Source organism: Pan paniscus, chromosome 15, assembly GCF_029289425.2.
Source record: "Pan paniscus chromosome 15, NHGRI_mPanPan1-v2.0_pri, whole genome shotgun sequence".
NCBI lineage: Eukaryota > Metazoa > Chordata > Mammalia > Primates > Hominidae > Pan > Pan paniscus.
The window spans coordinates 96,249,959-96,270,792 of NC_073264.2; the positions used below are offsets into that span (position 1 = coordinate 96,249,959).

Sequence of the window (20,834 nt, forward strand, 5' to 3'; positions counted from 1 at the left end):
CCACCTCTTGGAAATCTCATCCATTCTCAGAGCTTCCGTATGGTGACTACTCTACAAAACCATATCTGAATCCTACAGCCTCAATTATCTGAATATTTCCACTTCATATTCCATGAGGTCTAAAATCTCAACTCTAACATGGACTTCCCACATTTCTCCCTACCTCCCTGCTACTGCCACTGCCCCCAAGTTGCCAGTTTACGTGGTTGTTATGACTGCACCTCCAGTCCACCTCAAGATCATCTTGGGAGGCCTTGGACACACTCCTGACTCTCCCAGATGAACAGTTAGGTGACCTGACAGGAGCCCATTCGACTCTCTAAGTGTGAGTCCCCTCATCTGCAAAACAGGGATGTGTTGTCTCTTTCCCAGAGGCTTAGAGAAGAGTAAATGAGTGAGCACTTGGGAAATGCTTGGTGTGCTGCCTGGTGTGATGGTTCTATCCGGAGCAGTTAGTGTGATGGGGAAGGGGAAGGTCTCCAAAGCCAGGCTGTCTGGATTCGACCCAAGCTCTGCCACTTACTTGCCAAGTGACCTTGGGCAAGCTAACTTCTCCAGCCTATTCTCACCTATAAAATGGGGAAAATAAAAGTTTCTACCTCTCAGAATTATAAAAATTAAATTAGGTTTATATGCATATATGTGCATATATGTGTGTGAGTGTACGTGTGTGCGTATATGGTTATCTTTTAGAGTAGTGCAGAGTAAGCACTTTTAAATTGTTAGCTAAAATTATTTCTTCTGAAATTCTCACTCACCTCAGCCCCTTCCTCTCTACCAGAACTCTAGTTCTATCCCATTCTCTGCTTCTGCTGTTGGTTTGGATATGCTTTTCAACTCACACTACATTCTGCTACCAGATTAATCATTTTAAACTACCACTTTATTAACATTAATAGTTCCTTGCTCTAAATTCCTTCAACAGTGCCTACAACATTCAAAACACGTGCAAACTCCTTAGCCCAGCATTCAAGGCCTTCCACGATACAGCTTCACCCCACCTGCCTTTTCAAGCCTTTTCTCAGGTATTTCCACACTTCTGACTGCTGCCACGGCTGCTTCCCTGACGCTGACATGCTCTGCCATCTGTTCACTTTGCTTATGCACTGTCAACTTGCCTCCTCCATTAATGCCATCCTTGATTCAACAGTGATGCTCCTTCCTTCTGAGTGCTGCAAGTGATCAGCAGCTTTCTAAGGTATTTGTCCAGGAGGCTCATGTTGCCTTGTGACACTTCTTTTTTCCATTTTCCCCCCATAACTTGAATATCTTACCTTCATTCCTTTTCTTAAGTCTTAGTCCATGCTGAGTTTAAGAGCCCGCCCTTTCTCTGAGCTATCGAGCGTTTATTACTCAGAACTCTGGTGTCACCCTCTTCACACTGGAGAGCAGCCAAGCTCTGTGAAGCTTGTTACTCTTCTCCGCTCCACTCTCCAAAACTTTGGAGATGAGCTCCTCCACAAGACTTGTGTCTTACTCATGTCTGTACACCTTGTAAGCCAAGACGTACCCTCTCAAATAAATGTTTAACTCAACAAAGCAGAAGCTCCTTGACTGACTACAACGCACATTTCTTCATATCCCCCTCAGGATCAAGAGGTGTACACACTTGCATAGCTTCCTTTGAACTGACTTTCAATCAAAAAGTAAGGCACGTGGAGATCAGCTAAGCCCCAAAACCTGAGTGTGGGATTGGTGTAAAGCAATACTCATCAACTGCCAGGTAGTTCTGCCACAGGCTTTCGCTGGCCCTGGTAGAACAAGGGAGCAGCTGTGCTTGGCCGGTGTAGCAATTTCTGAGCATGATACGTTCTCATCCTCTGAGATTATCCAACACTGCAAACCACTTTCAGGCACACTGAATTATTAACTGCTCAAAATAAAAAAATCATCTCTTACCTTTTTGCTTCTCATATATGAAAGGCGGCCCTCATGCGCATCAGGGTAAGTGCAAAATAGATATGTGGTGATGGCATGCTTTAAAAAGGAGTCGCCAAGCATTTCAAGCCGCTCCAGGTTAAATCCATCACTAGCGTTTGACAGAGTCAAAGCCTGAAGAATAAGTCCAGGATTGGGGCCAAGAGTCCTTGAGGAGTACCCAATAGAAGGGCTCTGCTCAGAATCTATCCTGCCCTTGAGCACTTGAATAGTGTCTGTCGTACCAGGCATTACGGCCATCACAGGACTTCCATCTGAGGTAGATTTGTTAGCATTTCCATCAAGGTATTTATTACTCAGGAGAGTACATTCATCGCTGGGCTGGGGCTGGTTCTCGTAACTGTATAAATTCTGAATGGAATATGAGGTAGTTGGTTGCACGGGTATTTCCTGCTTGTAGTAATTTAGCTGATTTCCTTGGCAAAAGTCTCTGTTAGCTAAATCATAACTGCCATTGGCGAGATTTTGATTGTAAGAAAGACCATTAATTGCTGTAAGATCTGCTGAAACTTCAACGTGGAGCTTACCAGGGGACTCGCTGAGCAACGTTCTGCAGTTCACAGACATTTGGTCATGATTTTCTAGAGAGGAGGTTCTATTAGCACCTTGATGTGCAGCATTTTCAGGGACAATTGTGCTGTGCTTACAGTAATTATCATTTTCAGCTGAAGAGGAGTTAGAAATTGAGATGAAAGATTTGCTGTCAATAGATTTTTTCCACCCGAAGTCTAAGTTAGGGTATCTGCAAAGACATTTTTATAACTTTACATCAGATTCTTCAAAACAGCTAGGCTGAGAGCAACAGCAATTTGAATTTAAAAACAAAAACAAAGATCCCAAAAATGTACTCCTAAACTTTAGAATAGAAGCAAGTTTCCAAATTTTTAATTTACAGTGTAAATTATAAAGTGGGACATGGTTTTATCTACTGCTTTAATCCCTGGCCCTAGACTCTAGGTGTGGTAGTTAAGAAGGTCACGAAGCTTGCAGGCATCCTGCAGGACCTGGGGCCTAGCTTCACGGGTTGGAATCCCAGGCACTCTGGTTAACCCGCTGAGTAACTTTGGGCAACTTACATAAACTCTCTGTGCCTCAGCTTCTGCACCTGAGAAAAGGGCTAACAATTCCTATCTCATAGCACTGTCTTAATGATTAAATGAGCTAACTAACACAGGGTACAGCATTTAAGCTAGTGTTTGGCACTATAGCAACTAACCAATAAATATTGTGGTTATTCCTATTATATTTTAAAATTCCTTCAATCCCTAGAACAGTCTTGATATTGCCAATTGGATAACCAGAACTAATGTGAGTGTTTAAGCCCATAGTTTCTTTAGAATGCAGAGATTTTACTAATGGGAAGAAAATAATGAAGACAAAGAACATGCTAAGGCTATTGCTTTTTAACATATATTTGGATTTTTAAAAGAAAAAACAGACTGAAAATGCTGATGCAGTAACAAAGAACAATTTCATTCTCACTCCAACTGTTATGGCTTAAGTAGTAATGGCTATTTCTGACCTCAGATTCTCATCTCCCTCTGAGACTTGACAAGATATCTTATATCCATTATTTTCTTTTTACTCTTTTAAGAACTATTTTATATACAATTTTAACTTAATTCTATTCTTTTGCAAACAGGATCTCATGATCTGTGTTCTTTCTGGCTGACTGCACAGGCATACCTAAAATCCGCAGGAAGTGATCTGACTCCCACGCCAGCATCGCTGGCAGTCTGGGCTCTTAGCTCCTCTGCAGTTAAAAGGCAGTGAAGGCGATAAAGTATGCTGGGGAGACAAACAGCTTTTCTCCACAGTGATGCTGGAATTGGATGTATAGCACAGAGTTCTGGAACCAGTATCTTCAAGCAAGGGGAAAAACGGACAGATAAATACAAAGCGCACACACAAAAGAAAAAAAAAAAGACCAATTTCACTAATGGATAAAGAAAATCATAAATGCTAGTAAAACTTAATTTAAAAAAATATTTGTAAAAATAATCCTCTAAGGCCAAATGGGATTTATCACAGGATTTATGAGAATGATTTTGTGATATATTAATGGGCCAAGTATAAAAACAAAACTCTCAATACTTACCAAAAAGAACATTCAAATAACATTCAACACATAATACTAATTAAAACAGAACAAAACAAAATTTGAGGATTAGGTAACTTCTAAAAAATTAACGAATCATGCATTTAACTTGGTAAGATAAAATTCAAACTTATCTTTAATAATCTTTAATACTCAAATACTAAGTTATTCTAGTACAATTAACTCATTACCTGTTTATTCTGCAGACTTTCCCATTTGGCTTTCCTCTTCTCAGCACTGCTTAAAGGAAGCGCTTTCCCCTTCTGATTCAAATGTCGAGGTGTCAAAAGATTAAGTCTGTAAGAATTCCAAAACAATTTTATCAAACACACAAAAATGAGTACATATTCACAGTGGTTCTCCAAAAACCACCTGAAGAGCTCATTTCAACTACAGCCTCTTGGGCTACCCCTTGGGCAAGTTTGTGTGCAAAGCATCTCCTGATTTCAGATAGTCCACGGGTGGGCAGGGGGACAGTGAACCTCTGCATGTCTAGTGATGTCTGGTAAGAATCCCTCAAGTGCAATCCAAGTGTCATCTCTGAAGCCCCTTACCTTGAAGATGTGTGGTCCACATCCAGCAGTGGCTGGTTGAGATTGGTTAGGTCAAGGTTGTACTTTGTTTTATAATATTCTGCAAAAGTTTCATACTCAGGGGAAGGAAATTTACTGAGTGGGGTAAGATCAGTGTACACATCAGCTACATAAAATCGATGAGGCTGATCAAAATTGCGATATCTAAAAAAGAAAAACAAAAAAAATCAGTTGCTTTTTGATTTAAATCAACTATTCTCAAAATACAACTGCTTGTAGTATGGAAATGATGATTAAGAATTCAAAAGATTAAAAATAAGTAACAATAAAAATTTGTATTCCAAATATATTTCAAGTATGTAAGAACTGTATTTTTATCAAGTAAAAATGGACACATTATTGTCCCATTTTATTATTATTCTTGTTCTAAATATCTACATTTTGATAACACATGAAGCTAAATGGCACCTTTACATATCTATTTCATCTATATAAATAGTATAAAAAATTTACACTATCCAAAGAGTAAATACTTTGTATATTACTAATGCTAAACATTAAAGACACTTGTCATATAAAACGTATTACTGCATCATCTATGATAGTGATGGTCCTGATAACTAACATTTAAAATATGGTTTTGAGGTGCAAAAAGAAAAAAAAAATCAAAGATTGAATTACAACTAGTATTATAATTATTTGAAAACTGCCTGTATTGTATTGCCCCAAAACTCCATTCCCTAAATTTTTATAAAATAAGGAAAAAAATCATTCTGGATTTACTATTTTCACAGAGCTTAATATTCCTTATAAAAATTTTAAGAAATGAAATCATTATTTATAATCAAATTCTATAAGACTCTGGAGACTAAAAGGATGGAGATTTTAAGAAGAAAGCCCATCAACATTAGATTATCTGACCCCTTACAAAGGAAAATTCCTTATCTATAACGTTTTAGGTATTATTTTTTAAGCAGGTATACTGGAGAGAACGGGTCGACCTTAAGAGTTTCTTTCTTTTCCCCGATCTGTTGCCCAGGCTGGAGTGTAGTGGTGTGATCACAGCTTACTGCACAGCCTAGAAATCCTGGGCTGAAGCAATCCTCCCACCTCAGCCCTGAGTAGCTGTGATTACAGCACGCATCGCCATGCCTGACTGACTAATATATTTCCTATTAGTAATTACAATGCTAAAGTCACAGCCCACTTATATTCCCATGTGAATAAGAGAATTTTTTTTTTTTTTTTGAGACAGAGTCTTGCTGTGTCTCCAGGCTGGAGTGCAGTGGAGCGATCTCAGCTCACTGCAATCTCCGCCTCCTAGCTTGAAGTGATTGCCCTGCCTCAGCCTCCCGAGTAACTGGGACTACAGGCGTGCACTACCACGCCTGGCTAATTTTTTGTATTTTTAGTAGAGACGAGGTTTCACCATGCTGGCCAGGATGGTCTCAATCTCCTGACCTCATGATCTGCCCGCCTTGGCCTCCCAAAGTGCTGGGACTGCAGGCGTGAGCCACCGCGCCCGACCTAGTGCATCTTTTAAAACAAAGTATCACCACCATTTTCCTTTCCATTTAAATACCTACCTTGGAATGATAACGGCATCTTGGTAATCTTCTAATTTAAAAACAAAGGGTGTTTCTTTTGTATACTTTGTACTGGGAATGCCTATGCGAGCTTCAGACTTCTCAATATCTTCCATGAATTTAAAGTCAATATCCAAAGTGCTGGAGTCATTAACTTAGAAGAGAAAAACGACTCTTTAGCTTGTTAAAACATGATACAGGTAAGTTTCATACCAAAGCTGTATGTTTGTATATGTGTCTAGAGTTATCAAAGTAAGAGATTTTTTTCTTACCAACATTAAGAGGTAGAACACAGTATGCTGAATCAGCGTCTGTAGGTTTAAATTCTAGTGCAGGTTTTTCAAGCCGAAGAATATGTGAGAATATATACTGGTGAAGTCTTGTAATCAACTCAAGCATTTGTAGAGACAACACGAAACCAGACTTCTTCAACTCAATGGATATGGTAACCTCTCCAGAGCGTGTGTACACAGGAAAGTGTGGAATCTTAGCAAAAGGAAACGTAAAGCACCCCTCAAAATTAACAGGTACTTTATTCCATTACAGTTAACTTCAGAACAGAAATGATGCTTTCTAGTGGAGAAATAGAAGAGGCACCTCGATCTTTAAATATTAAACATACTGAGGTAACAAAAGGTACTTACTACTAGTTTTTTTTTTTTTTTTCCTTTTCCTAAGCAAGACGTTTTTGACATAAGTACTCATTATGAAATACCTACCTGAGGTATGGGTTTGGCCGTCAGTATTCCAAAGCATCTTGTGGTATCTTCAGGAGGATAGAGCTTCCGCCTTCTAAAGTTGAGTTCATCAGGTAAAGGTGTAGTTAAAACCATTCCTATCACATACAGGTAACAGGGCTGATCAGGTCTGGGATAACTATCCCTCAAACACTCTGGAATCTAGAGTTGGAAAGGAAAATTAAGCGTCATGCTCAAGCATATTAGCCTCTTTTCCAGATGTCAGCAAGAAAACAAATTAATTCTGGCTTTACTAAAAGCTGATGAGAATAAGCTAAGAAAATACCCGAGGCATGACACTTCTTAATTACTTAACCCTGCTGGGTAAGTCAGCGGATCTCAGGACAGGGCTGCTGACAGTGGCCCAAGTTCACATACATTATAATGCAGTGCTGACTACATAGCTAATACCAAAATTATACATAAAACAATCCAACACTGTAGGGCCTTTTTAAAAATACTATTCATTTGAGCTATTTCTTTTGACAAGAAAACTCATCTCTTCCTTGGGCTTTTTATGTATTAACTGTAGAGTATCAGAAAATGAAGTTAGGCAAATTTTTAAAAAATCACATATAATCCTATCACTCAAAGACAGCCTTTATTAACATTTTGATACACTGTATAATTCCTAGACTCTTTTTCTATGCATAAATACATAGAAACATATACACATTTATATTTTTCAATACCAATAAAATCACACAACACTGGTGTATATTAGGGTATGTGTGTGTGTGTGTTTGTGAGATAGCCTGATTTTTATCCCGTTACTGTAAAGAGAATATCTGTCAGAGTCAATATGAGCCAATATCATTATTTGTAATGGCTACCTCATTATGTGAGTGAACCATAATTAAATGGACATTGCTGCTAGGCTTTCAATATTAACACAATCCTTCAGATTATGGTCTTGCAGTTCCTGAGGTTCAATGAAAAAGAACTGCATCTGTAGTTAAAAGGTACAAAAATGCTGGTAAAAGAGACAGTTATATTTAATAGAGAATCAGAAAATAAAGAATGTATCTATTAATTAAACAGGATGCCAGGCAGTACTATGCTTTTCTTTTTTTGTAGAGACAAGGTCTCACTATGTTGACCAGGCTGGTCTCGGATTCCTGGCCTCAAGTGATCCTCCTGCCTCAGCCTCCCAAAATGCTGGGATCACAGGTGTGAGCCACCACACCCAGCCAATACTATGCTTTTAGAAACACTTATCATTAACGACTTTATCACATGAAACTAGTTTCAACGTGAAAATTTGGTATGAGGAAAACATGCATTTTGGGAAAATGGGTAACATTCATGATTTTTTAAAAACATGATTCTGAATCTTGAAAATGCTAAGCTGGGTGCAAAATTTTATAAAGTAAAAACTTGGTAAAACTGCATAAGCAAAACCAAAGAAACACATATTTAGGCTAACATACAGGCACAGCAGTCCCCGCTTATCTGCAGCCTCCATGGTTTCAGTAACCTGAGGTCAGTCACGGTCCAATAACAGGTGTGTACAGTACAGTATTTTGAGAGAGACCACATTCACATAACTTTTATTACAGTATATGGTTACAATTGTTCTATTTTGTTATTACTGTGCCTAATTTATATCTTAAACTATCATAAATATGTACAAACACATTTTAAAAAGCATAATATATGCTATAAGTCCTCACTTAATGTCTTCGGCAGGTTCTTAGAAACTGGCTAAGGGAAACAACCAATTGGTAGAAAGAAACCAATTTTCCCACAGGCTAATTGACATGAATCAGTTAAATTCCTCCAGCACATTTCTGATCACAAAAACATCACCAAATTTCTAAATTAAAAAAAACACTTTTAATATTAAGCATTAAAATAAATGTGAGCTATAGATACACTTAAGAAAGATGAATAAAAACAAGGAAGATGATTATTCACCCACTTATTCCAGTTCAGGGCCAAGGGTGCCGGAGTCTATCCTGGCAGCTCAGGGCCCCATGCAGGAACCCATCCCGGACAGGACACCACTCTGTGGCAGGGCACACGCACATGCATCCCCATGCTCACTCACAGTGGGGCAGCGCAGACACGCCAGTTCACCTGATGTGCACAGTTTTGGGATGTAGTAGGAAACCGGAGTAAGCAGACATGAGGAGAATGTGCCAACCCCACATAGAGACAGTGGCCCTGGCTGGGAACGATTTTTTTTTTCCTTGTCAACGTTCTAATGAAACAACGTTGAGCTGCTGGAGGATCGGTACTATCTGCAGTTTCCACTGTGGGTCTTGGAACATACCCTCCAAGGGTAAGCGGGACTACTACACACAGCAAAATTCTGCTTTTGCTTGGGGTTCTTATGAGGTAAAAATATTAACAAATATTTTAAAAATAAATACTTCAGCCAAGTTTGTCTATTACTAGAAGTTAGATTTAGAGATGCTTTCATGTGTGAACTCTGCTAGGATGCCCACAGATTTGAGCTGGAAACACTCCATGGAAATAACTTATTTCGATTCCCAATGGCCCACACTGGGAATCTGACATAACTCCTGACAGATATTTGTGCTTCTACCTTCCAGTGTACCTGTCATCTTGAGAGGGCATCTTTTCACTTGCTTATTTTATCACACAAATCCTCTTCTGTCTTAGCCCCAAATCATAAGTAAAACAAGAATCACACCACTAAACTGAATGAAACAAAGAATGTCTATTTAAATGAAATAATCTCATTCTGGATAGAATATGACAGATGGGTCCAAGAATCCTTTTGAGAAGAAAAACAAAAGCAACCTCTGAAGTGGAAGAGCACACAGTCTACATTAGGAAGGAAAGAGGCTGATCTGAGAGAAGCTGTGAATCGGAGAAAGGAGCTGAGATCCAGAGTGGGCCAAACTGTAAGGGTGTGGGAAGCCAGCCAAGCAGAGGAACTGAGATTTGATGTAGCGGAAAACAAAGTCAGAAATGCTAGGTTTTTACTCTGTTCTAACCAATACTAACTGCTTTTGGGTAGCACTGCCTTCGTTTCGTGGAACCTGGTCTTCCTGGAACACTGGTCTCTTCCTCATCATGCAAATCAAGCTCTTCTTCATATTTAACAGTCTCTTTCCCAACTGGCATCAAATGGTCATCCAGTTCGCCTAACAAATTTAAAGAGAGAATTAACATAATCCAGATTTTGCCTGATTAATTAGTAAAGAATTTAGAACAGAACTATGTTAGAAGGACCTGGAAAAGTAATGGAAACTAAAGCACCTTTGCCTTTTACAATTTAAAAGTAATCAGATTCACACTTCAGGCAAAGTCTATTTTGGCATCCATATATTCCAATATGAGCTGGACTGCAAATTCTGTTCTAAGGTTCAGAAACAAAAACATCTAAACATGACATCACCACATATCAATGCTAAATAAAATGGCCATAGAAAATGGGTCCACTTATACAGAAGGAGCAGGATTGAGAAAAAAAAAAAAAAAAAAGAAACTGAGTTCATTTTTTAAAAAAGGATTAATTTCTATACTAGTATAGACTAATTTGAGAGACTGACATATTAAAACACAAGTGTTCATGGTGCATGATTCAACAATTACGAAAAGACCTTTATGTATTTAAAAGGAGTCATTAAAGAGAGCAAATAAATGACAGTTGTTTGCAGTCAAGCTATGGAAAACAAAGAGCTCCCACAACCATGTAGGATCTTCAAGTTACTAACACTTATGTTTATATTCACCAAAGCACATTAAGATCAGCAAGTGAATAGCTCTACAAAATCCTTAGAGATCTATAAAGTCCTCTATATGCTTTTTTTTTTACAATGGTTGCAATTTATTTTCATTCGTATATGCTTTTCAAACATCCTTACCAATTTTGTGCAGTTTCTCACAGCAAATGAGAGCTACAACTCTTTCAGCCAATCGTACACAGCTCATTGGAGGACCCTGAAAATAACAAAAACCTTTCCATTATATATGCACATCGCTGTATTACCTCTAGCATATGAAACACCTATGAAACCACTGCCCCAACATCTTTAAAGTTCAATTTACCAAAACAAAATTCTTTATTTTGAAAAATTCCAGCAAGTTTTTAAAAATTCTAATCTCCGTATTTGAAATATTCATCTTTAAAAGTCCTGCCTAGTAAAAACTAAGTCATAATTAAGATTTTACAATTTTGATGAATTTAAATTTCAGTAAGATTTTAAAGTATCTTATTTTTACTAATCAATAAATATGTAACAAAAAGAAAGATTTATCAAAACATAGCTATAACATTAATAGTATTGAGCAGCTTTTTATGTGCAATAGAAATTAGTCGCCTTGGAACATTTGGAAATCAGTACTGAGACCAAGAACAGTATTTACAAAAAGCAGATTTTTGAGTCACCAACAAAATAACTAGGACAACGCAACGATCTATAATAAGTTTTATATTACTCTAAGTGTCTAAGCCACAGTTGAATGATTCTGTCAAAAATGTGCATGTTAGTAACACCTTAGAAGAAACTTCAGAGATCACCTAGTCCAGTTCTAAGTATCTGTAAATCAGACAGTCTATTACAAATATGAACATGTAGATGACTACAAAAGCAATCTATAAATCTACTTTTGAAAGTAAATTTGGTTTTTATTTTTATTTTTGGTCTGTCAACACAAGGCTCCTGCTCATGAAAGATTTTAAAATCAAATTTACCTATAACTTGCAAGTCTTAGAAAAGCTGAAAAAAATCCACTAATGACATATTTTAAAAGATAACAATCATTTCTTCTTCTAAACTTACAACGATGGAGGCTCGAAGAGGTGAGTTAATTGGCAGATAAAGAGTTGAATAAAATGTACCATCAGGCAACTCTCGGGTTCTGCATTTAGGAGCTAGATGAGTAAACGGATCACTTGGTAATCTAGCACAGTATCTGTGAAGAAAAAGAAATTCTGAGGCTGAATCTACAACTGAGAAAATATTGATATTTATAACCTCGAGTTTGATTTGTCATGTGCCTCTTCCCCTCTACTGAATTTGTATTTATATGTGGCATTTAAACTTCACTGCTTCAAACTTCGAATAAGACAGAATAGTGTTGTCTAACAGAACTTCTGCAAAGATGTTCTATATCTTCGATGCCCAACAGGGCAGTGGCTGGTGAGCACTTGAAATGTGACAAGTACAACCACGAAACTCCATTTTTAATTTTATTTTAAATTGAATTTTGAATTTAAATAGCAACATGTGTCGAGTGTTACCATAATAGAGCACAAAGTATTGTTCAGAATCCAGTAAGATAACATACTGCCAATGTTTTTTCCTTAATCATCTTACATTTCCCACCAACTACCAGCACACGTGTAAGGAAGGCATCAGCAGAGGGCGGGACAGCCCAGTGCTGACACAAAAAGGACAGTAGAACTAGCAACTCACTGAGCAACAGCACCAGGGAAGGTTGGAACAGGGCAGAAAGCTAGCCCAGAAAGGGATGCTGGGACAGGACCCACATCAGGAGGGTGCTGGAATGGGCAGCAGCCCTGTGAGGTTGCGACCTGTGCAGCAAGGGCACCTGACCACAGTTGCAGCCCTACAGAGCAGGGAGACTGGCTACATACAGGAAGACTGAACACTAATTATTTTGAGGACAATGGGAGCCAAATTTCTGATTATTAGAGAAAGGAGGTACAAAGACAGAAAAGAGGAAATTTAGAATGAAACCTCTAGTGTCACACTGAAAATAGAGATATCAACAGATAGACACTGAAACAAATACAGATGTAAACATGAACAAACAAACATTCTAGCTCTGTCCACTAAAATGCCTGGCAGCAGCAACACCCCGGTAGCAATGAATAAACCTAGTATCCAGTTCTTGGTTTCTAACTACAACTTTTTCTCCACTAAATTTGAGGAAACTGCCAACATCAAGGCTGGGGCAGTCTAGAATGTCTTGCGCCATAAAACAAGGAAGTATTCAAGGAATAATAGTGAGATGTTAAAAAGACAAAGAAACCAGCTTTAAGGGGTTCCCACTGGCCAAATATGAAACAATTTTAACATCAAAACAAACAGTAAATGATAATGATAGATTATAACCCATTAAATAAAACAGGAGTCCATAAGTTCACGCTGACATTAAAAAATGATAATATAAGAATGAATAAACGGAGAGAAGAAATGGATGGTAGAATGCCAACTAATAAATACAGAAATAATGGAGTTAGAAAATCATCATTTAGTAGCCATCATAGTAATAATCAATTTGGGCCAGAAATATCAAAGAATGCTTACACTAATGAGTCAAACTGGGAAAAGGAACAAATTTTATACCGTCTCAAAGTATCTCCCCATGAAATATCTACTAATTATAAAAGGGGTGAAAGGGAACTTTACAGTAGAGAAAACTGGCAGACTTCACTCAAGTGATCTAAGTTACCACCGGTAAGGGCACAAATCAACATGGTGTGCGACTTGGTAAGCTAGGATGAGGAGAAGACACCATCGTCTCAGTGATGTGCTGCCCAAAAACTTGTAACCTGGGTCTCATCATAAGAAAATAGCAGACAAACCCAGACTGAGAGTAAGACTACAAAATGGCAGCCTATCTATCTTCCAAAGTTTCAAGGTCATTAAAGTCAAGGAGAGACTAAAGAATGGTTCCAGATTGAAGGAGACTAGGAAGATGTGACAACAGGAGTTGAGGACAACTCCTGACTCTAAGGTGGATCCTTTGGCTACAAAGAACATTCTCATGAAACTGAATGAGTCTTTCCTGGTGTCTGGGTGAAAGGCATATGTGGAATTCTAGTATTCTTGTAACACTTTAAAGTTTGAAATTGTTTCAAAATAAAAGGTTACAAAGAAAATCTTATACTTGCTCTTTTGTCTCTGAATAGAAATTATCCTGATATATAATCCAGGAATGCATTTGCTGTTCTTAGCTCTTAGAAATTTTATTATCAGCTCTGGACAAAGTAAATTACAATGTACCCAAAAACATAAATTAGTTTATCACAATCTTACTTTATTGCTAGGGGAAAATTCAACATTACCCAATGGTTACGGCACAAAACAAAAAATTTCAGGATTTAGAAAAAAATTGGTGAGAATTATAAAATTAAATTAAACCTAATTTAAAATGCCTTCATTATGTTAGCCTTGCCAAGGAATACTGAACTTTTATTGCTGCACGATACTGTTTTTGCCTTTTGATTTAAAAAAAAATGAAAAAAGAAGTAACTTTTCTTTATCGAAAATATGGCAAGTCTAAGTAAAGACTGGTAACCGCAAAATGTCAACAATACAAAATGTACAGGTTTAGACTTAAACTGTGCAACATTCCCAGGTTTTCCACACAAATGATATGATGCCATACCTATTGATGTGTCCAATGGCCGTGTTGATTGTGACTCGTGGACCACCATCGTCAGGCCTCAACACATATGGTGGGAAAACGTCATCATCATCCATGACAGGATCAATGTCAGTCTCACCAGTATCAACCGACTTGGAACACTTGTTTCTCAAGATCTGAACATTTAAAAAACAGAACTTATGATGAAAACACATCCTCTTTGCCGTATGCTGTCTGCCTCTGTACCTACAGAAAAAACTCTACTGAAAATATCTTTCTCTCTCCTAAACATACTTCAGTACTCCAAAGTCACCTGCTGCAGACACCTTCTTCCAATGAATCCCTCCCAGTTCCAATCATATGGAGACCCTTACCATATGGTACAAAGTCTATACTGTACCGTGCCTACACAGACACACACACACACACACACACGACTGTTAGTTTTTCTGAATGTAACTACCATGTCATCATTTTCCAATCACTCAATAACTTAAGCAGTCAACAGTTACTGTCCATATTTGCAATGCAATTTCCCAGACGTTCATCCCCAATAACATATGTGATGATCATTTTCACTGTTATCTTATTGTGCCCTTTCAAACACTCTGTATAACACTGCTGGGTCTTTGTGATCATTCTCAACTTCCTTACAATGTACACAGAGTACACCTCTTTTGAGATTATTGCCTGTAGATAAAACTCATTATCTGTTTCTATGGATACAAAGAATAACAAAGAAGCCACATTAATTTTTTTTCCCAATCTGCCGGCACATGTTAATATGTTGATCTTACCTTTTCAATAGCTTTGTAGGTTTTAAGGTCTTCTTCAAAACTTTTTATTTTGTCTGTATCCGCTAACATTATATAATTAGAGATGGGTGCCCTTGCTCTTCCTTTAGATTGAACATAGGATCGATATTCTGTGGGCAAATCAAAACGAACCACCAAGTTGCATTTTGGTATATCAACACCCTCTTCTACAATACTTGTTGCAATAAGCAGGTTGGTCTCATGTGCTCGAAATTTCCTAAGTACCTGAAAAAAAAAATCCATCAAGAAAAGCACTTCTAAGAAAATTTCTAAAACAAACAAAAAAAAATAGTAAAAGTAAATGACAACTGTCATTTCTGACACACATGCTCTTGGGCATTCTAAATCCTTAAGGCCAGGCTAAAGAAGATGACAGTATCACAGAAAACTCAGCATGCATGGAAACATGGACAAAGAAACTGATTTAATGAGACTCTCCAATTCAGGATAAATTAAATGGTAACATAAGCTAGTTTTCAGACAGTTATATCTATCAGACTGGCTCCTGGACTCTCCAAATTTGGAAATTATCAAAAAGCTACAATGTAGAAAAGGCCTTCAACAGGAATTATTCTGCTAATTTTAAGTTAAATAATAAACTTTAAATAGGTTTTTGTGTACAAGCCAGACCATGGTATTAGTTTTTAGCATCTTTACAATGCTGTTTCCTGTATTAAGACCTTACAAGGCACAAAAATATTTAAGCTAAAATCTATAAAATATAGTGCTGTTTTTTTTTTTTTAAGAATTGAAACAAAATAGGCCTTTAAATGAAAAAAAGAAAACACTTTCTAGGAAAAGATTTCAGTTTGTTAATTCATAGTCATATGGAATGTACAAGAGTTAAGGTCATACATGCTTTGTCTTTCCATGAAATGCAGTTGTGTAACATCAATCCAATCACAGAAAATAAGTTGGTTGATGGCAATTAAGACACAAAATTGGTTTGCCAGATAGCTATTCTAATTCTGAGCATACAAATCACTCTACAGCTACCTCATGGGGACAGCTGGTCTAATATATGAAGAAGTATTCTATAATACAAAAAATAATAGTAATTCTGGGAAACTATGAAAAAAGGGAGACCCTATGGGCACTTTGTCTGTATATGTCCCGAAAACTGTTATTGTACACTTATTTTGATTTAAGTTACCTCTTCCTGTTTTCTGAATTCTGCTTCCATCTGTTTGTTGCGAGGCTGATTCTTCCCAATGCCATGTCCAGTTATAAAATTGCTACTGATATAAGCCAGCTCTGGATCTTGTTTGCCAGCTTCCTTTATCAATCTAAGAAAATTATACACATTTGGAAGTTAAATGTTGCTGGGAGAAAATAAACTTTTGTTTTTAAAGCCTCCTTTAAAATGGAAGTACATGCATTTTTTGCCAACATACCTAACAAAATGGTCTTGGTCCTTTTTTCCCAACTTGCTTAAACAGAAATCACTGTCACTCTTCACCACATAGATCTGCGGACCAAGTACTTATAATGCCAAATACAAGATTGGTTTGTACTGACAAATGAAATGGTCACGTTACCTCCAACAGCTGATTTGGCGCGGTGATTTAATAGAAATGTGGCCCAGGATGAGACTGAGCTAGTCAGAGAGAAACACGGATCCTCATAGATCTTGGCCTCGGGACAGGACGTCCAATGAAAAAAGCTCGACTCATCCCTCTACCAGTTCTACTCGCTCCTCTCTCAACTCAACACCCTTCTCTAGACCATGCACAGCTTGAGCTGCAGGCCCTACTGTGCTTATACAGAAAGGACCAGTGAGCCCAACACCAAAGGAAACCTTCACCCCCAATAAATGTAACAAGAGTTCCAGCTGCGATTTCTTTTCCTCTTATCCTATCACCTGATATCATTAGAAGCAGAGCCCATGGGAAAGAAATGTTGTATCCTCTCAATCCCTGATGCTTTCTTGTCCCCAGGCCACTGACCAAAATTCTGCACAGCATAGTACAGGGCACAGAAATGGCAAGGCAACCCCACCCTTCCCTGTCATGAAAGAGGAGATTCCCGAGCTCTGTCTCTCTTCCTGCCTGCTCCTCTGTATTAACCCACAGTGCCTGTAACTGAAAGCTGGCCTTCTAGCTAAGAAATGGCAAAGAGCTACAGGACGGGATCACATTACACGGGTGCAGAAGGTTAACAGTTAGTGCTGCCATTACAGCTATTTTGGAAATATCCACATTCAAAAACTCAGCACACGGGATAAATGGTTCCACACCTGATATAAGCGATTCCACATGGTTTCTCTGAAGTCATATTACATAGTATAAATTCCAAATAGAAAATTGCATTTTTAAGTTGAATCATTCTTTTTAAAAAAAAAAAATACATGAAACAGACTAATAATAAAGAGCTGGAAGTGGCCATCTAGAATCTCTCTTGATCCCAACCGGCACAACATTTGCGTGTCTAGGTTAGTTTGGGAGTCTACAAACTACAGCTTGTAGTTCAAGCTCTACAGTTCAAGTACTTAAATATTCAGAATCAGAGCTCCCTTATTATGTTTCAAGATGTGTTTAATTATTTTGATAAATTTAAGATGTAACAGAAAGCAGTGTGACATGCAAACAAATAACATGTCCAAAAGTCTAAAATACAAAATAAATCACCTTAGAAATAATACATACTTCCAAATTTTATATAAATAAGCATCAATTTGAATATAATAGAGATTTAGAATGTGTTTTAAGTTACTGTCAATTAGGCAAAGAATGTATTTTACTTTGCCAAAATTATAAATTATCCATCTGGCAGACTTCAATTAGCTAAGAAATAGAGGCAACAACAGTCAATTCATTTTTCCTTAATGAAACCCACATCAAAACCACAGAGAACAGAAGAGACAACAGGCACAGTAAATAAAATCTCTTGTAAGCAGTAATTACATGGGATATACCTATGCTAATAATGCTTAGAGAGAAAAATGTATTTATCTACTTGGTGAATCTCGGCCATGCCTAACCAGTACCCAGGACAAAGCTACAGGCTTCAGGGAAAACAAAGCCAGGCAGTCACATCATGTGAACTCCCAGAGGACAATGGACAGTGCAAACTGCTTAAAGAGTTTGTAACACCACAGAAAAAATAAGACAATGTATTATTTGTTTCTTTTGGTTTTTACACTTAGTTTATACAAGCTGTTCACCAGCAAGCTGTTCACCAGCAAAGTATACTGTTCCCTAATGCACAGTGTTTCTGAAACGATCTGCAGTGAAGAACCAGCTTTTCTTTTTAAATTTCCAATCCATCAGAGGCAGTTTTGTAGAATTTCATAAAAGTGAATGACTAAGAAAACGAAATTTAAAAAGCATTAAAATTCAAGCATCAATTTTATTGTATTCAGCAGATATAAAATTACTGTCAAACTGCTCTAAGAGTTTCTAAATGCTTCTTCTCAATCTCTGTACTTAACTCATGACATAGGTAAATTCTGGCACCAATTCATAGCCTACACTTTGTGTGTATATGTACATCTAATTCTCCCCAATTAGAATGAAAATAACATAACCAAAAATGGGAAATATGTATGGTAGGTTCAGAAAACTAATAGATGTATTACAAAAAATTGTGATCTGAATAAACATGCTAACTAATGCAGACAACCATAAGAGGAAAAGAAATTCAAAGATATAAACACATTATTTGAAATTCCTGCCAGGTTATTGAAATACATTATCAACAATTCCTTTAACAGTATCCCTTACTCCTTACATTTTCTTGTCAATGTGGAGAAAACCAGATATAATTCCTCTATGATTTCACTAAAAAAAGATCACTGACAGTTACATAATAGCATACAGATATCGCACTCCCTAGATGGGTGCATAAGTGGCTGAAGAATTAGCATCTACTGTGTGCTGGTTGATAAAACTGCCATTTTTAATACAAAGTCTCTTACCAACAAGCCAGTAAGAGAGGGAGGTATTATTTCCATTTTACGAATGAACATACTGAAACTTTTAAAAGTTAAATAACTTTCACAAAATATACATCCAAAAAGTGGGTAGAAAAGAAACCAAGTCTCCTCGGCAAAATGGCTGATTCTAGGGCCAGGCAGGGAGAAATACAAGAGCCCAGAGCACCCTGTGGTATCACAAAGGAAGTGCTCAAAAACAAAAGGATGAGGGTATGTCAAAGGGACACGGGTGCTAAACTCGAAGAGCTCCCAGTGGCCACCGCTGCAACAACTTGAGCAACAAATAAATAACATAGTATTGGATTATGGCCCAAAGTATAAAATAAACATGAAACCACCAATTGAAATACATGATTCAATTAATAAATATAAGTAGACAGTTACATAAAAAGGATAAACTAGACAAGTTTTCCTTACAGAAGAATTCCAAATACATATAGATATATCCCTCTCCAGCAAGTGGAGATTAATCCCTCCCTACCAGGGTGGGCTAGACTTGGAGACTTCCTTCCGAATAGAGTAAGAAAAGGGAAAAAGTGTAACTTTACAATAGAGAAAGCAGACAAACACTATCACAATCCATTGATGAAGATGAACATGACGAGTGATGTTTCGTGGTTGATACCATGAGAGCCCCCTGATATAATGTGACTAGAAGAGCAGGTCACCTCCATGGTATTCTTCCATATCCGATCACCCCAGTACAACCCCAAGAACATAAGAAAAACCCAAATGGAGGGGCATTCACCAAATACCTGACCTGTACTCCTGAAGACTGTCAAGGTCATCAAAAACAAGACGGAAACTGAAAACTGTGACAGACCAGAGGAAACTGGGTAGATACTGACAACTAAATGTGATATGACACCTTGGATTAAAGACATTATCCCTTACTGTCTAGTGGTTAGAAAAAAATAAAAATAAATTTTTTGAAAAAGAGGACATTAGTAGAAAAGCTGTCAAAATCCAAATAAAGTCTGCAGTTAATAGTAATGGGCCAATGTTAGTTTTCTTAGTTGTGACGAACACTGACATGAGATAATATCAATGGGGGAAACTAAGTGAGGGGCATATGAGAACTCTCCGTACCATTTTTCCAACTTTTCTGTAAATCTCAAATTATTCCAAAATAAAAAGTTATTAGGAAAAAAAGGGGGAGGGGTAGAGACAGGATGTGAACCCAGGTTTGTCCAATGCCAATATCACATAATACTAGTATATTACACGGAGAAAAGAACACTGGACTTGAGACTGGAAGCCATTTTCTGCCACTTGATATGTGTGTAATTTGGGGAAGGTCACACACTGATGCTTGTTTTCTTCCTCTGTAATATGGAAAGAACATCTACTTTCCTCCCCCATGGAGTGTTGTGAATATGTCTTAAATATATATAAAAGTAACTTAGAAACCCCTATGTAAATATAAGGTACAAAGAAACCCATAAACATAAGACTGTGCACATACACTACATATAGAAGTGGCTGTGATTTATTTTTTTTAATTAGGAGAGTAGAAAACTGCATGTATATTACAATAGCTTATATGCCCATGAAACTATTCACTATAGAAGGGTTTTTCCTCCCATTAAACTGATGGAAGGAAAGAATCTGGATTTCAGGAAGTTTTTCTAAGCTTATTAAAAAGCTTACTGGAACAAGACCTCTATTGTATATTTAATTAGCTGCTCATAAAGTCAACCCTCAGAGCACTCTTGATTCATCATACAGCACTAAATTCCAGTCACATTTTATGAAAGTTGATCACAATTAATCTGACCCTTAAAGTCAATAGGAAGTAACCGACTGATTCTGGATAAACCTTTTCAGGCTAATATTCCTGCAATAAAAACTGGCACATCTTTACCTAAAAATACATGCA

The 20,834-nt window shown here is 37.4% G+C and overlaps 1 protein-coding gene across 9 annotated transcripts in view; it reads right to left on the bottom strand.

Moving 5' to 3' along the window:
* Positions 1-20,834, bottom strand: part of DICER1 (dicer 1, ribonuclease III) — a 72,449-nt gene that overhangs the window by 15,211 nt on the left and 36,404 nt on the right. For all 9 annotated transcript variants that reach the window (XM_063596107.1, XM_034938072.4, XM_034938071.4 and 6 more), the window contains 13 exons: positions 16,175-16,307; positions 15,004-15,246; positions 14,228-14,382; positions 11,650-11,782; positions 10,732-10,807; positions 9,869-10,008; positions 6,875-7,054; positions 6,428-6,641; positions 6,156-6,309; positions 4,591-4,773; positions 4,228-4,333; positions 3,625-3,800; positions 1,900-2,680 (listed from right to left, as the gene is read on the bottom strand). In XM_063596107.1, coding sequence (XP_063452177.1) covers positions 1,900-2,680; positions 3,625-3,800; positions 4,228-4,333; positions 4,591-4,773; positions 6,156-6,309; positions 6,428-6,641; positions 6,875-7,054; positions 9,869-10,008; positions 10,732-10,807; positions 11,650-11,782; positions 14,228-14,382; positions 15,004-15,246; positions 16,175-16,307 — 2,674 coding nt within the window. The remainder of the gene's footprint in view (positions 1-1,899; positions 2,681-3,624; positions 3,801-4,227; positions 4,334-4,590; positions 4,774-6,155; positions 6,310-6,427; positions 6,642-6,874; positions 7,055-9,868; positions 10,009-10,731; positions 10,808-11,649; positions 11,783-14,227; positions 14,383-15,003; positions 15,247-16,174; positions 16,308-20,834) is intronic.